Source organism: Monodon monoceros, unplaced genomic scaffold (assembly GCF_005190385.1).
Source record: "Monodon monoceros isolate NGI ecotype Baffin Bay Population unplaced genomic scaffold, NGI_Narwhal_1 Super_Scaffold_13, whole genome shotgun sequence".
Classification (NCBI taxonomy): Eukaryota; Metazoa; Chordata; class Mammalia; order Artiodactyla; family Monodontidae; genus Monodon; species Monodon monoceros.
In genome coordinates this window covers 72,279,130-72,295,806 of record NW_021703769.1, presented here as the reverse complement: position 1 = coordinate 72,295,806, position 16,677 = coordinate 72,279,130, and the positions used below count along the sequence as shown (strand labels likewise).

At 41.9% G+C, this 16,677-nt stretch overlaps 2 protein-coding genes across 6 annotated transcripts in view; one reads left to right on the top strand and one right to left on the bottom strand.

Moving 5' to 3' along the window:
* LOC114894591 (S-adenosyl-L-methionine-dependent tRNA 4-demethylwyosine synthase) overlaps positions 1-8,146 on the bottom strand; it is a 152,360-nt gene extending 144,214 nt beyond the window's left edge. For 3 of the 4 annotated variants that reach the window (XR_003793259.1, XM_029221415.1, XM_029221416.1), the window contains exons 1-4: positions 7,981-8,145; positions 7,057-7,184; positions 5,966-6,103; positions 247-348 (exon numbers count right to left, since the gene is read on the bottom strand). Coding sequence is in view for 3 of the 4 variants with exons in the window: in XM_029221415.1 (XP_029077248.1) it covers positions 247-348; positions 5,966-6,103; positions 7,057-7,184; positions 7,981-7,984 (372 nt within the window). In the remaining variant the exon portion in view is untranslated. Of the gene's footprint in view, positions 1-246; positions 349-5,965; positions 6,104-7,056; positions 7,185-7,980 lie in introns of all 4 variants that reach the window. The other variant, XM_029221414.1, reaches the window with a different exon arrangement.
* Positions 8,147-8,850: 704 nt separating this feature from the next.
* SBDS (SBDS ribosome maturation factor) lies at positions 8,851-15,699 on the top strand. Of its 2 annotated transcripts, XR_003793304.1 has the most exons (6): positions 8,932-9,227; positions 9,873-10,002; positions 10,500-10,700; positions 12,313-12,477; positions 13,408-13,684; positions 15,525-15,699. XR_003793304.1 is itself a non-coding variant. In XM_029221780.1 (5 exons), the coding sequence occupies exons 1-5, from the start codon at positions 9,100-9,102 to the stop codon at positions 13,534-13,536; spliced, it is 753 nt and encodes a 250-aa protein (XP_029077613.1). In that variant the 5' UTR covers positions 8,851-9,099; the 3' UTR covers positions 13,537-14,200. The 2 variants fall into 2 exon arrangements, 1 of the variants encoding a protein (XP_029077613.1); XM_029221780.1 differs by lacking the exon at positions 15,525-15,699 and having other exon boundaries at positions 8,851-9,227; positions 13,408-14,200.
* The last annotated feature ends 978 nt before the right edge of the window (positions 15,700-16,677 follow it).

Sequence of the window (16,677 nt, the reverse complement as noted above, 5' to 3'; positions counted from 1 at the left end):
GGAGGGAACTTCCAACCACCCAAGCTTTCAGTCTAACACCCCAGAGGGGCTGGCCCCGCATCACTCACGCCCGAGTCAGCACGCCACCACACACTCAGCACCCCTGACTGACACTGAACGCCCTACCGACTGGAATCCTTTAGCGTGAAAATTAAATTTATTCTGAAGAGTCTGTTTATCCCAGAACACAGGAGGTCAATTAAACTTGAAAGTTGTGATTGAAGGAAAAATAAGACAATTACCAACCTCTTCTACTAGATGGTCATCTGGGTCATATTCCTTCAGATTAATAACTGCCACAGGGAGATCAAGGGAGCTAACTGCTTCAGCAAGAACTGTCGCAAATCCCTGATAGGAGGGAAAAAAATCAAATAAAGTCTTCAATAAGCTAAATAAATGAAAAATACAGTCTTCATTTATTCCTGTTGGCAAGGTAATGAGGCATTTAGCATGAAAAGATTTTCCGGTGACTGACATGTATCACCATAAACACAAATTCTATTCTCATTTCTACCATTTTCTCAAGCATCTTTACAGAGATCATCACTCAGCTGTGTTGTTCTCACTCTACAAGTACATATGTGGGATTATATGTACTTATTGTATGTACTGGTAGACATTTCAGCTGTTTTGCCCCACTAGAATAAACATATAGACGGAGAAGAAATACCATAGTGGGAAGAGAGTGGGAAATATGAGAACTGTGAGCACATTTCTGGAAGATAGAAAGCAAAAAGCAGCAGGCTGACAGACAGAAGAAAGCCTCGGGGGACACAGAAAACCAGAGGGGCTCTGGGATCAGTCAGTCACTGGGGCAAAAATGGGAAGGAGGGCTTCCCTGGTAGCACAGTGGTTGAGAGTCCGCCTGCCGATGCAGGGGACGCGGGTTCGTGCCCCAGTCCAGGAAGATCCCACATGCCGCGGAGCGGCTTGGCCCATGAGCCGTGGCCACTGGGCCTGCACGTCCGGAGCCTGTGCTCCGCAGCAGGAGAGGCCACGGCAGTGAGAAGCCCGCGTACCAAAAAAAAAAAAAAAAAAAAATGGGAGGGAGCATTGGGCCAGAGAAGACCCTGTGGAATACAGAGAATCCGTATTATATGGTACCAGCGCACACAGAGCCTCCGCGACACTCACCTTTTACCCCCAGGCAGACCCCTGTCAGTCTCTTCTCCAAACAAAATGAACCAAATGGTTGGGGAGAGCTACAACTTCTAGCCAGATGTTGGTACCCCAGGAAATTCTCTTCCTCTTTCTGGCTTGGTAGCCTAACACTTGGCTCGCCACCTGCCAGGACTAATGCTAAGCCTGCCCTTGCCATTTACTGGGCATCCACCAGGCCAGTTTCAGCTCTGGGCGATATTATCCAATAGGGAACAAGGCACACATGTTCCCTGCCCTTAAGGAGCATCAAGGAACATCCTCAAGGAGATGTTCTAATGGACAGAGAGAGAACAAACACACAAATGAGAAAATACACAGTATATCAGATGGTGGCCAGTGCTGTGGAGGAAAAGAGGATAAGGCGTAAGAATACAGTATTGGAGGCATGGGGAGAGTTGTTATTTTACATAAGGAGGGTCAGGACAGGTGTATATAATAAAAAATAAATATTTGGTCTTTGCCTCCAGGGAGCTCCTAGAGCTCCTAAAATCCTTGGAACTTGCTGTCTTTGGTATGTTAATGAGATAACACATTGGGGTTGCGGTGGGGGACTAGGTGGCTTCAGGATGGGGGCTGGTCAGCGGAAAACCAACCCTGGGATTAAAGGCTTAGAACTTTCAACATCTTCTCTCCCTGTAGGGAGGGGAGGGGAGGGGTGGCAGGAGATGAAGTTCAATCAGATATGGTCGATGATTTAATCAGTCATGCTTACGTATGAAATCTCCATAAAAAACCCTAAATGACAGGGGTTGGGGGACACATTGATATGCCGAGGAAGTGGCGTGTCAAAATAGGACACAGAAGCTCTGTGCCGCCCCTCCCCCCAAGACCTGCCCCATCATCTCTCCCATTTGTCTCTTTCTGAGTTATATTCATTGTTATAAACCAGTAGACTAATCAAAGCAATTCCCTGCATTCTGTGAGTCATTCTAGGGAATTAGCAAACCTAAGAAAGAGACTGTGGGAACCCCTGAATTTATAGCTGGCCAGTCAGGAGTACACATGCCCCTGGGACTTGTGACTGGTGTCTGATGTGGGGACAATCTGACAATAACTCGGTTAGACAGTACCAGAATCGGAAAACAGGTGTGGGAAAACAACTATTTGGTGCCAGAAAACACTGCCACAGGCCTCAAAAATAAAGACTTGAGCAAAACCTGAAGGAAATGAGAGAGCAAGCCAGAGGCTATCCCCAGAAGAGGGACGTGTAAGTGAGAAGGCCCAAATGCGTGAGCACCCTCAGCAAGGAGATTAATAAGACTGGAGGGGGGAGACCAAGGACATGAGGTAAAGGAGATGGTGGAGACGCAGAAGTGAGGGCCTCTCGGCCACCATGGGGGCTTTGGCATTTGCTTTAAGTGAATGAGGGAGTCACTGCGTGGTCTTAAGCCAAGATGATTAACACCATTTCGCCTAAGTTCTCACAGTCCCTGTGGTTGCTGGGATGGGCTGAATGCAGGAGGCTGAGGATGAGATGACCGTATTAACCCAGACAAAATATGAGGGAGGCTGGCTTAGGCCAGGGCAGCAGCAGTGAAGGCGGTAAGAAGGGACTGGAATCTGGATCTATTCTGAAAGTAGAACACACAGTACGTGCTGACTGGATGTGGGTAGTAAGAAAAAGAGAGAAGTCAAAGGTTTTTTTGAACTGGGCAACTGGAAGGATGAAGTTGCCATTTATCGGAATGGGAAAAATTAGAGGTGGAACAGATTTGGGCACAAAATTGGGAGTTTAGTTGTGAGCACACTAATTCTGAGTCACCTACTACACATCCATCCACATGAAGATCTAAGATAGGCAGCTGGGGATCAGGGTCTGGGGTTGAGAGGAAAAGTTCAGATTAGAAACATAAATTTAGAGGCCACCGTCTACTACAGGGATCAGCACACTGAGGCCTGCAGGCCAAATCCGGCCCTCTGTCTTTATAAGTAAAGGTTACTGGAATACAGTCATGCTCATTTATTTACACATTGTCCATGGCTGCTTTCACACGACATCAGCAGAGCTGAACAGCTGCAACAAAGGCCATACGCCTTGCGAAACCTGAAAACCTAAAAAACATATGTAAAATAAACTATCTAGCCCTTTACAGAAAAACTCTGTCAAATTCCAATAAATAGAACTGAAAGCTCTAGATAACAAGATCCCTTAGAGAATGAAGTGAGTGCAGATAAAGACATAGTCTCAAGAACTGTGCCCTGGGATGCTCCTATCTTTGGAGAGCAAGAAGCTGAGGAGAAATCTGCAAATGATAGTGAGGCAGACTAGCCTCAGCAGAGGAGGAGAACCTAGAGAAGAGTGTCCCAAAAGTTCAATGGAGAAAGTATGTCAACAAGGAAGGAGCTGTCGTGCAGCTAAGGGGTCAAGTAAGATGAAGACTGAGAATTAATTAGCGACATGAAAGTCACTGGGAGCAGGCTGGGGCACACAAGCCTAACTGGAGTGGGTCAAGAAAGACAGGAGTAGAGAAATTAGAGACAGCAAGCACAGACAACACTTTCAAGGAGTAATACTATTAAAAAAAAAAAAAAAATCGAGGTGGTAGTTAGAGGGAGATGTGAGGTAGATAGGTCACCTGGCATACACTGACCCACCTTGCACACAGCATACAGTGAGAACTTACAACTAGAGAAAACAAGTCTATTTACACAGTTAACAGAGAAAATCCACGCCAGCTACCCCATCATTCCATCCTAAATATGAACAGAAAACCACCAAGACCATGATGAGAGTGACAGGAAAGAGAAATAGCAGCAGCAGAAACATGCAGGAAGCAGATAAATCAGGGAAACGAAAAAGGAACTCACTGAAATATCTTCTTAGATTATGAAAAAGATGCAATAGAAATGGAACAGAATGGCATTTTTGCAATTAAAAACATTATAGCTGAACTAAAACATTCAAAAAAAAGGTTTGGAATTGAAATCCAAGAACCCAGAACAGAAAGAAAGTTACTTTTGTATGAGAGAGGATTTGAGACACAGGAGACCATCCAAAAGGTCCAACATCCAACTAACCGAGTAGAACAGAGAAAACAGAAGGGAAAGAAGTTTACCCAAGAAATATTAGCAGAATTAATGCACACGAATTTTCAAAACAAAACAGCCCAAGTATACAATACAATGGCTGAAAAAGACCCAACCTAGACACCATCTCACAAAAGCTCCAAACATCTAGGACAAAGGGATGATTCTAAAAGCTTCCAGGGGGCTTCCCTGGTGGCGCAGTGGTTAAGAATCCACCTGCCAATGCAAGGGACATGGGTTCGAGCCCTGGTCCGCGAAGATCCCACATGCTGCGGAACAACTAAGCCCATGAGCCACAACTACTGAGCCTGCGCTCTAGAGCCCACGAGTCACAACTACTGAACCCGTACACCACAACTACTGAAGCCCGCACACCTAGAGCCCATGCTCTGCAACGAGAAGCCACCGCAATGAGAAGCCCACGCACCACAACAAAGAGTAGCCCCCTCTCGCCGCAACTAGAGAAAGCCCGCATGCAGTAACGAAGACCCAATGCAGCCAAAGTAAATAAAATAAATAAATTTATTTTAAAAAGACAAGGATGTGATGCCCTCAAAGTTGTAAGAAAAAAATTTTGTCCGAGTCTTCTATACGAAGCCAAATACGAATCAATCAAATGTGAAAGCCAAATAGAGAAATTCAGATGGCACAGCTTTAAGAAGGGGGGGCCATTTAATTCATATCAACAATGATGTGGGCAACAATATTAAGCCGCTGAGATCTGAGGAACTGACTAATACAAGGAGTCAATAACTTTTATCTAACTTGATAAATCTAGAAACATGGCAGAAGGAGGTTCAAGAAATAACCCTCAGAAGAATTAAAAACAGAAATATCAATAGTTAAAATAGATTCTCTGAAGAGTACTTTTCATTATGAACCCTCTGTACACCTGGATTTGTTACCATCTGCAAGTATTAATTTGATCTTAAAAAAACGTAAAAGCGGGCATAAAAGAGAGGCTAGGGATGAGATCTTCTATGAGTAACATAAAAGGACTTTGTTTCCACAGCTCAGATGCCTTTCTAACGTTTATTCCAGTTTCCTGCCTCTGCTGCTTAAGGCTGAACTTAATTATAAGTGACCTTCAATTATGACACACACAACAAAATACTGAAAAAACCTTTTAAAAAGTAGTATTCTACAAAACATCCACGAGAGGGCAGGAGAACCCTCTTTAATACTCTACCAAAATAACGACAAGGAATTCTGTTTTTAATTCATTTTCATGTTAGTCTTAGAATCTTTTCCTAGAAAGCAATAAATAGCTGTGACCTTTATAATAAAGAAGCAGGCAGCATCTAGATACAATTAAAGCATCTTTCAGCTATATATCTGCAGCCGGTATCTACACAGTATTCAATGTATATCATTAACACTTTTAACACTATGAGAAATCAAAATACATTTCATTAAATAGATGTGTGAAGTTGTGAACGTCAGGGCCCATACTGGACATACTGCTGCCATTTTTCACTATCCCCTACTTCTATACCCAGTAATGGACTTGGAAATCCAAGTCTCCATTCTGCTGAGCAAGAAGCAAGCTTCAGAACAAAGACCCCGCATGACACTGACCACCAGACACCCCCAATCAGCTGAAATGGAGATGAAACTCACCCACCACCCCAGAAAGGAAAAATGTATGCTGTGAAAAGGAAAAACAAAGATGAAAAAAGATTAGAAGACCAATTCAGTTCACTGCTAAAGAACATTTTTCAGAAATTTTCTTAAAAGATCAGGAGACCCAATGAAAAGTGTCATTATAAGTTCTTACCTTTGCTTTGCCAGTCTGAGAACCATAGAAAATCTTCACTCCAGACACAAAGACTTCCTTCTTTTGAAGAGAGATATAGCCATTTGTCATCAAATCCCGAGATGCTTTCGGAACGGTTTTCTCCTGTGAGTTTTTGTTCTTGAAATAAACACAAAATCCATCAAGTTTGAATATTTTCCCAACTTCATTAGGAATGAAAATTATCAATCGCTCAGATACTGACCCATTTTATTATTCTCTTAATTTTTCAATTGTACTCCTCAAATATTAACCCCTTGGTATAATTAGGTCCTTTAAAAGCGGGGCCCACATTTCTTAAGACTATAATGATTCCCATTCCTTCCAGGATAAAACTACACGTACTTTCACCCATAATGTGTTGTAGTGGAATAATAGTAGAAACTTATTTTCTGATTCTTAATTACTGGAAGGAAAAGAGAACACTACTACCCCTTAAGGGTGCTAAGCAGATTTGGGTTTTTTGCAAAAGTTTAATTTTTCATTACAAAACCTTCCTGTATCTTAACAATGAGACTTCCACAGCCCATCAAAGAAAAGGTAAATAACTTAGTCTATAAAAACTGACAAGAAAAATTTTTTGGCATTGAAAAACTATTTCTAAAGACCAAACATAAAAGTGATCGAAAGTTCCTTTTAGAATTTCTATATTTTTCTGGAAGCCTTAGAAAATCTGCACTCTGCATTCTCTATAAAATTTGATGCCAAATACTCTCCTAGAAAAAGTAACTCCACTTGGGTTTCCCTGGTGGCACAGTGGTAAAGAATCCACCTGCTAATGCAAGGGACACGGGTTCAAGCCCTGGCCCGGGAAGATCCCACAGGCTACGGAGCAACTAAGCCCGTGTGCCACAACTACTGAGCCTGCATGCCGCAACTACTGAAGCCTGCGTGCCTAGAGCCCATGCTCCGTAACATGAGAAGCTACCACAATGAGAAGCCCGCGCACCACAACAAAGAGTAGCCCCCACTCGCCGCAACTAGAGAAAACCCACACGCAATGAAGACTCAACACAGCCAAAAATAAATAAATATATATATATTAAAAAAAAAAAAAAAGTAACTCCACTTACCTGCTTTCTGATGACAATCTGGAAACAAATCCAAAGGCTAAAGCCAAAGGCAAAGCCCAAATATATGTAAAATCTGTTTATCCATAATGATATTAAAGATGAGAAGTCCCACATATCCAAAGAAGGATCTAAATTTAAAATGACACATATAAGTAATTTTATTTGAAGTTACATATACAATGATATCCATTCTTATTTTAGAAAAAAAAAGAAAAAGAAAAACCAACCTTCATATTCAACAACCCCACTAAGAAATCTATAAAAAGCAACTCTAATAAAAACAAGGCACTGTGATATGTAATATAATTGTCATGATAATGCTAATTCAAAACAAGAATATAAAATTTTATCTTCATTTGAATATAGCGTTTGGAAAAGAAGGGAACATAAAGTCAAAACACTTTATGTGGAATTATGAGTTAATTTTGCTTTGTTACGCTGCTCCATAAGATAAATAATACTAAACGTATTCCTCTTTTTTTTAATTTTATTTTTAGAGACCCACATCTACTTGCAAAGCGTTCTCAAATAATTGACCTCAAGTCCCAGTTTTTTTTAAGGGAGATATGGATGGACCTGGACTCAAATGCTGAACCTGGGGGTAATTTCAAAAGGCGAGGTCTAAGATTTGAGGTTTACAGGTGCTACTCCTGGAAAGGACCAGAAGTCCTCAACACACGTGGGTAAGGGGGAGAAAGTTTCCTCTGTCTTTTGCTTGAGGTTAGAAGCATAGTTCTAAACTCATCTCCTAGCCTCAAAAGGCAAAAGCCAGGTCACGAGCAGGGATCAGTCCTCCCTTGCCCCCAGCGGCACCGGTCCCGGGCTGACAAGGGCAACATACTCTGGAGGAAGGGGCCCGAGGGTCTCAGAAAAACGGTTTCCTCCCTTCCCACCCCACGAAACTTACCCGCCTGTGGACCTTACCCATTCTCCTCAGGGCCCGAGCCCTGCGGCCCGACAAGACACCAGGACTGCGGACCTAAGAAACGTATTGTCCGGCGTGGATACTGGGAGACCACCAGAAGTACCTCGTAGCATTAGCTGGGCGCCCACAGTCGGAGGAGCTGGGGGCAGCCATGCCACTCGCAGACCTGTCCGGATTGGCTCAGAGGAGGAAGGGGGCGGGCCCAGAGAAAAGCACCGCCCAGAGCTCCCGGCGAGGAAGCGGGAGTGCTGCCCGCGGCTCAGGAATCCGCGCTTGAGAGTTAGGGGCGAATCTGGAGAGAAGCAGGCAAAAAAAGGAGGGGGTGGGGGAGGGAAAGTCGGCGTTAAGAAACTAAGGGCATCGCCAACCTAATGCAATCTGTGAGCCTGTTTGAATCTCATTTGAAACACAAAGACTGTAAAAAGGCATTATTTAGGGGAAATTTGATTATGGACTAGCAATGAGACGCTATTAAGGAATTATGGTTAATCTCGGGTGTATTTGTTAGGAGTTTAGACTGAAGTATTTAAAGCTAAAACTTTATGATGATTTGCTTTAAAATACTCCAACAAAAAAAAAGAGGGAAAATGAAACAAGAACGGCAAAATGTTGATAATTGTTGAAGCGGGGTGATGGGTACGTGGCAGTTCATTACACTTTTTTCTCTACGTTTTTTGTGTTAAAACTTTTCTATAACGAAAGGGTAATGTGGGCGTGGCCCGAAACTCCGCGGAACTGTGAGGTGCCCGGCACTGAGTTTCCACCCGGTCACCAAACATTAGCTCCACCAACCAATCAGAGCTCTTTCGTTCATTCTGGAAAGAAAATTACGTCAAGGAAGAGACCCTCTCTTTCCGGGCGTGGAGCAGTGTCGTAAAAGCCACAATGCGCAGGCGTTCTAGCTCCCTCCTCCTCGCCCGGTTGTCTTAACACCTGACGCCTGCGCAGTAAGTTGCGTGGGTGTATCGTTTCGGCCGAGTTAGTCACGGCGCTGCGCAGTCTGCGGGCGTTACTGTGCCGCGCGCCGCCGGGTGGTTACATCGAGGCTCAGTTGGCTCTCAGGCCGGCAGCGCGGGTTTGCCTTGGTTCGCCGGACCCAAGGTCTGTGAGCGGCCACGATGTCGATCTTCACCCCCACCAACCAGATCCGCCTGACCAATGTGGCCGTAGTACGAATGAAGCGAGCCGGGAAGCGCTTCGAAATCGCCTGCTACAAAAACAAAGTCGTGGGCTGGCGGAGCGGCGTGTGAGTGACACTCTCCCTCTGGGCCCTGGCCGGAGCTGGTAGCCTCGAAGGCGGCCTCCTTTGGTCGTCTAACGAATGGGCCCAGCTAGTGTCTCGCCAGGGAAGGAAATGGGAAACTTACTCCTGCTGCCCGGGCTTAGGGTCTAAACCAGACGTTCCCTTTTTTTTTTTTTGGTCGGTTTGGTTTGGGGCTTGGTTTTACTTTGCTTCCCGGGTGTCATAAAAGCCACAGCCAAGAAACCCCCATAACTGGGGTCCTTTCGTCAGAATAATGATAAAGGCAAAGGGCCTGGTCTTCCGGGTGCTTCTATAGTTCGTGCGTTTGTCACAGGTCTCAGCCCAGTAGTTGCACCGAAGTGCGTATACGGTCTTCACTGCTGCCATCTAGGGGCTGGAATTCCTTGGCAGCAGCCGGACCCCACCCTTCAGTGATGGCACACATACTCCCACGACGTTTTTCACCTCTGAGTAACTGCGAATACAAATGGAGTTCTGGGTTACGAAATGGTCCCCTGGAACCGAGGGTCATTTAGGAGTATTTGTTGTTTCTTACTATTCATATCGACGCCTTCTTGTATTTAAATGTGAATGAACTTCGAAGTTTCAAGCATACTCACTTAGGACTTTCTCTCCTGTCCTCCCAAGGGAAAAAGACCTTGATGAAGTTCTGCAGACCCACTCAGTGTTTGTAAATGTCTCTAAAGGTCAGGTTGCAAAGAAGGAAGATCTCATCAGTGCGTTTGGAACAGATGACCAGACTGAAATCTGTAAGCAGGTGGGTTCTAACAGTTGCAGCATAATTGACCCTAATATGCAGTAGTATTAGATATTAGATTACAGGTATGTTAAACTTTACTATTTTTTTGGAGTGATCAGTTACTGTGCAATAATTCGATCTGTGCAGCATCACTTTTAATAATTCAGGACTTGGATGTTTTTTGCCAAAGCCTCCAGAAATCAGATTTCCTACTAAGCTGCATTATTTTGTTCGTTTATACATTTTTAGTGTAATGTACCTGAAAATAGAATTTCTTTTCAAGTATTTCATCATTTACACCCTCTGCTAAGATTACCTTTACCCCATCCCCCATCTAAATAAGTAAGATTTTGGAACAAGATAATCCCTTTAGGCAAAGCTCAAGTTATTACCAAGTATCAGTAGCTGAAGAGGATGAAATTTAATTTTCTCCCCAGTTATTAATTCCTGTGGTTAGTTAACAAGTAGTGTGGAGTAAAGATATTACTTTTCTTAAACATGTTGGGTTTTTTAAGATTTTAACTAAAGGAGAGGTTCAAGTGTCAGATAAAGAACGGCACACACAGCTGGAGCAGATGTTTAGGGACATTGCAACTCTTGTGGCCGACAAATGTGTGAACCCTGAAACAAAGAGACCGTACACCGTTATCCTTATCGAGAGAGCCATGAAGGACATCCACTATTCGGTCAAACCCAACAAGAGTACAAAACAGCAGGTGAGTTGTTTTTTAATGCCAAAAAGTGTCCATGAAAATCAATGTGCTCTGAGGAAAACATTAAAATAGTTGGTCTGTAATAACAAAATGGCACTACTTGGAAGCAAGTGGGAGGAGGTTTGGGGTACAGGGGAGGGGAACGATGGAGGTTTTAGAGAGGAGTGATGGAATTTGTTTTAACTAAACACAAATATACGCGGACTCTCATCTTCCTATCCAGGTCAGACCTTTAAAGATAAAACTTGGATTCTTCCAACAAGGACCTACCGTATAGCACAGGGAGCTTGGCTCAATATTCTGTAATAACCTAAATGGGAAAAGAGTTTGAAAAAGAATGGATACTTGTATGGGTATAACTGAATCCCTTTGCTGTACACCTGTAACTAACACATCATTGTTAATCAATTATACTCCAATATAAAATAAAATTGTTTTTACAAAGATAAAACTTGGATTTTTAAAGCATCATTTTAACCCCAGTTGTTAGATTTTTCTTTAATGTTTGTATAATACATACACTATAAAAGTCACCCATTTAAAGCCTACAGTTCAGTCGTATACTCACAGTTTTTGCACCCTTCCCTGCTACCTAATTTGAGAACATTTCATCACCCCAAAATGAAACCCTGTACCTGTTGTCAGTCACTTCTCATTCCCCTGTCTCGTAAGGAGGGAATAAGGCAACTGCAAATTTTATTTCTGTTTTTATTGACTTGTCTATTCTGCACATTTCATATAAATGGAGTCATACAGTATGTGGCCCTTTCAAGGTTAATCCATGTTGTAGCATCTATCAGTACTTTTTTCCTTCTTAGGACTGAATAATAGTTCATTGTATGGAAATACCACCTTTTGTTCATTCATCAGTTGGTGGACATTTGGGTTGTTCCCACTTTTTAGCTATCATGAATAATGCTGCTATGAAATTGATTACAAATTTTTGTGTGGACATATGTTTCCATTTCTCTATACCCAGGGACAGAATTGCTAGCTCATATGGTGACTGTATTAACCTTTTGAGGAATTGCTCAGCCAGTTTCCGAAACAGCTGAGCCATTTTACATTTCCACAATCAGTGTACAAGGGTTCCAGTTTCTCCACATCCTCAGTGATGTTTGTTATTGTCCAACTTCTTGATTATAGCCATCCTGGGGGTATTGTTCTGGTTTTGATTTGCATTTCCCTAATGACTGATAATTTGCGCATATTTTCATGGGCATATTGACCCTTTGTCAGTCTTCTTTGGAGAAATCACTCTTCAGATCCTTTGACCATTTTTTAGTTGATTAGTTGTCTCTTCATTATTGAGTTGTAAGAGTTCTTTATATATCTTGGATACTAGTACCGTATCAAATGCACGATTTGCCAGTATTTTGTCATATTCTGTGGGTTGTCTTTTCACTTTCTTGATAGTTTTTTGAAGAACAAAAGGTTTTAATCTTGAAGCCCAATTTATCTATTTTTTTCCTGTGGTTGCTAATGTTCTTCATGTCATCTAAGAAACCATTGCCCAGTCCGGCTAGGTGGAAACTGCTTTGTTTTGAATACCTTCTGCAGTAATGCAGCAGCAGAAGCAAAGAAATTAGAGACATTTTTAATTTTGTCTTGATAGGCTTTGGAAGTGATAAAGCAGTTAAAGGAGAAAATGAAGATAGAACGTGCTCACATGAGACTTCGGTTCATTCTTCCAGTGAATGAAGGGAAGAAGCTGAAAGAAAAACTCAAGCCACTCATCAAGGTTATAGAAAGTGAAGACTATGGTCAACAGTTAGATATTGTAAGATTAACATACTCTTGTTTCTTTGCTTCCACGTTACCAAAATACTTCTCTAGTCATAAATCTGTCACATTTAGAAGGTGTGAACAGTAAGACATTTCCAGTAATGTCTTAACTAGAATTAGGTAAGACAGTCAAGGTCTCCGTAGAACTAAATTGTCATTAAGAACACTTACAATTTTTGTTTGCTTTTTTAGTTAAATTATTCATGATAAAATGATTTTGGTCAATGCTCATTTTCGATGAGAATATATTTTACAGTGAGTCTTCTATTAATGAGGAAATTGGAAATAGGACTAAAAGTTTGTCAGTCTCATTTACCGCAGAACATTTTAAAGAAGCAGCAAAAACATCATGTCTTTGGGTCCTCACCCTGCAGCTTCAGACATCGTGTAAATTCAGCTGTCTGCAAACCCACGTCTTAGAGCTTTATAGCTTCTTGACAAATAAATGAGCTCTAGAGGACTGTTGCCCTTTCCACTGTAGATGTAAAACAACACATCTGACACTCTCTGAAGTTCTAAAATCTTTGCAAAACTTTGCACATGGTTTCTAAATAGGCCTTCCACCTCTTTTTTTTTTTCTTCAAATGTGGATACAAAGAGATGATTTTATTGAACTGTAAATTTTAATGCTAAGTTTTAGTATGAAAAGGACCATAGCCTTCTAATCCAACCACTTCGTTTTACGGCTGAGGAATCTGGAAAAGTCCTCAGTAGGGAGAATAATGCCTTGTCACAGGGGCCTGCGTGCATACTTAAGGGCAGAGGCTGGACCAGAACCCAGCCCACCGTCCTGTGCGTTGTCTTATCTGTGGTTGTAGAGAGACCTGGAAAGTATGGTGTGTTTGTCTCATACGAAGTGAAAGCTGTGTCCATTCTATGGTACTGCTCTTCCTCATGTGGTCAACAGCTGTGTTCAATGTTTCAGGTGTGTCTCATCGACCCCGGCTGCTTCCGAGAAATCGATGAGCTCGTAAAAAAGGAGACAAAAGGCAAAGGCTCTTTGGAAGTACTCAGTTTGAAAGACGTGGAAGAAGGAGATGAGAAATTGGAGTGACAGTCATCAGTCTCTTCAGCTGTCAAACACTAAAGTGTTTTCGCTTCCCACAGCCCTGTTTTCTTTCTGTGATCTGCCAAATACTTGCTCAGATGAGTTGACACTTTCCATCTTTGTGGCAAACATGTACACAAAAAGACTTTCCTACGTAAGTATTATAATGTGGGATTCATTTAGTTTTAATTATCAAATAGGGTTTTAGGCAAAAGTGAGATACAGAGTCCAGAGTAGCATTTTGTTACTGCCTCACGCCTTTGAGCTTTCCAGGGTGTGAGTTATTTGACACAACTCTTGTGGATAAAAAATAAGTTTTGTACATTATAAGAAAATAGCTTTGGGAGGATATATCTGTATGACAGAAAGGGAGGATTTGCCAAAAAAGAAAATGTGTAATGTCTTATTTCTACTTAATGAAATGTGTGTATAGGGGTAACTGTCTCGTGACCTAATACAAAGCTTGGATGATGACTTCTTGATTTTCTGAAAAATAGATAGATGATGACTGTGCAGGACTTCAATAATATTCATCAAACATGCTGCCATAGCCTAGATTATTCTTGGTAAAAAATACAGCCATTTATTGCTAATTCTTAAAGTTTATAATATATATTACTAGAGTTGAAAATATACGTAATCAATAAAACCACTGTTTATCTTTGTTAAACTATGGCTTGTATTTCTAGACAGCTTCCTACCTTTTTCTTTTCTCTGCCTCTTGTCTGGTAGGATGGGAGAGTTCTTAGCAGGATTAAACAAGTCAGGAGGAGGAGTGCTCAGAACAGGGCCTGTTCTGTTAAATACCTGATAAACCTTAGAGATATTATTTGGGATGTAATTGAACTTGAGTGTTTTAGTATTTGAACACTTAAACAGACAATGTGCAAGTTTTTTTAAATCTACTTATCCTCCAAAGAGATAGTCTAGAATACAAAGTAGGGTTTCACTCAAAATAAACATACAGATGTTTTTTGGTTTTTTTTTTTTGTGATACGCGGGCCTCCCACTGCTGCGGCCTCTCCCATTGCAGAGCACAGGCTCCGGACGCGCAGGCTCAGCGGCCATGGCTCACGGGCCCAGCCGCTCCACGGCACATGGGATTCTCCCAGACCGGGGCACGAACCCATGTCCCCTGCATTGGCAGGCGGACTCTCAACCACCGCGCCACCAGGGAAGGCCCCATACAGATGTATTTTATGCACAGAAGTTTTTAAGTGAAAAAGAGTTCTTGACTTGAACAGATCCTGATTGGTTGATTGAAGTCAAACATTTTTCTCATAGTGTTGGAAGAAATATTCTTAAGACACACTTTCTTTAATGGTGAAATTAAACTACTGTTCAGATACAGTCTTCAAGATGACCCCCTCACTGATTCCATTTTACTTACATAGTTTGTTGTTTTACAAAAATGATCTAAACTTGAAGTCCCAGGAAATTATTTTAACCAATGAAGTTTACACTTTATTTCTAGCTTAAACAGTTAAAGCAACGTTTCAGGTCGAAAGTCATAATTACTAAAAATGTTCAAGAGCTGCATCTTGAACAGAAAAAAGATAAATGTTACCATAACATTGCCTTAAGTTTTTCCCATTCTCATACTCATTTCTTCTAAAAAGCTGGAACTTCGAGAATTGTCAAATGTAAATCAGAGTCATGTTTCTGAACCTATAAAAAATAAAAAATTTTCTACCTTGTATTAATCTCGTTATTCAGAAGTAGTTAAAAAGTTTGGTTCATAATTATCTTCCCAGTAGCACTGCTATAATGGATTACCTTAAGGATTATCGGTTTATTTTGCTTTTTCAACGCGAGCTTTATTGTGTACAGTTGGTCAGAATGACGTTTCAGAATTAAACCTCTCTATTAGCAGAGCTCTTTTCTTTGAAGTTTCCCTTGTACCCATACACAACTATTTGTTCCAGCTTATGTAACCTCATACCACTTTGAAATTCCCTCGTTGACCTTGATTTTTGCCCTACCTTGTGTTATAGAGAGCTGCTTAAACACCTTCCTGGCACGCTAGATTGTGAGCAGCTCAAGGGCAGGAGGTTAGCCAGCTGTGTGTATCCCTCCATGGTTTGGACCTGGCAGTTGTGGAATAAGTGTCTGTGGAGTTATAAGCATCCTCTCTCGGTGGGGGTCCATGCCATCAGAAGTGAGGACAGGTAATGACTTTTTCAAATCCATCTTTAAAGCTTGACTGAGTTTTTGTCAGCTAAGCCAGAGCCTCCCACCGTTCATACCCATGCATGCTGCTGTGCCGCTGGTGGTTTGTGTCTGCACAGATCCCCTCAGTCCTCAGGGCTTTTATCTCTGCCTGCAAGCAGCCGCTCACATTTACCCCAGGGTGTCATACGCACATATTCTGTGGGGCTGTGATAGGGGAAATAGGGTAGCAGCACTCATTATTGTAAACAGTAGCCACACATGATTTTAACCTGCATGCTACCCTTAAGCCCACATCATGAGGTCCCTATGATTTTGGTAGTAGTGCATTTCCTTATTTAGAATTTTTTGTGTACTTGCTCTTAAATTACTGAAATTTCAAGGTATTGATTATTTGAAAATACATTTCTGCTGCAGCATATTAGAGGTGATCGTGGATAAATAGTTTGCCACTAACAGCATTTAATGTCTGGGATGATGTAGGCCATTGATTTTCATCTCCACATGTATATTAATGGTACCTACAAAATTAACGAGTCTAAATGTAATTTTATAGCAGCAACAGTTCTTCTGAGCTAAAAGTATAATCCTGACCTAACAGTTTTACAACACTCTGAGCACGTGTACTTGAATGGCCCAGGGCCCCCTTCCAAACACCCCAGAGGAAGAGTCACCAGTTTCACCAAATTCCTACATATTTTTGGTTGGTAGAGAATGGAGATAAATGGGTTGTGGAATTGAAAAGAACAGTGTCATTTTTACTGCAGAGAGGAACAGAGCTGTCTTCTACACTCAGTGCTATTCATATCTTAGGAGATTCTTCCATCTGGTGATACACTTGAATGCCAAAAGTTTCTTGAGTGGCACTCTTCCTGTGGCAGACGAGCATAGTTGGCATACTTTTCAAGGATAAAGGGCCACAAGCTTATTTATTACTGTCGTGCAGAGGTAGGATCAAGACTAGGAATCTTGCATGTA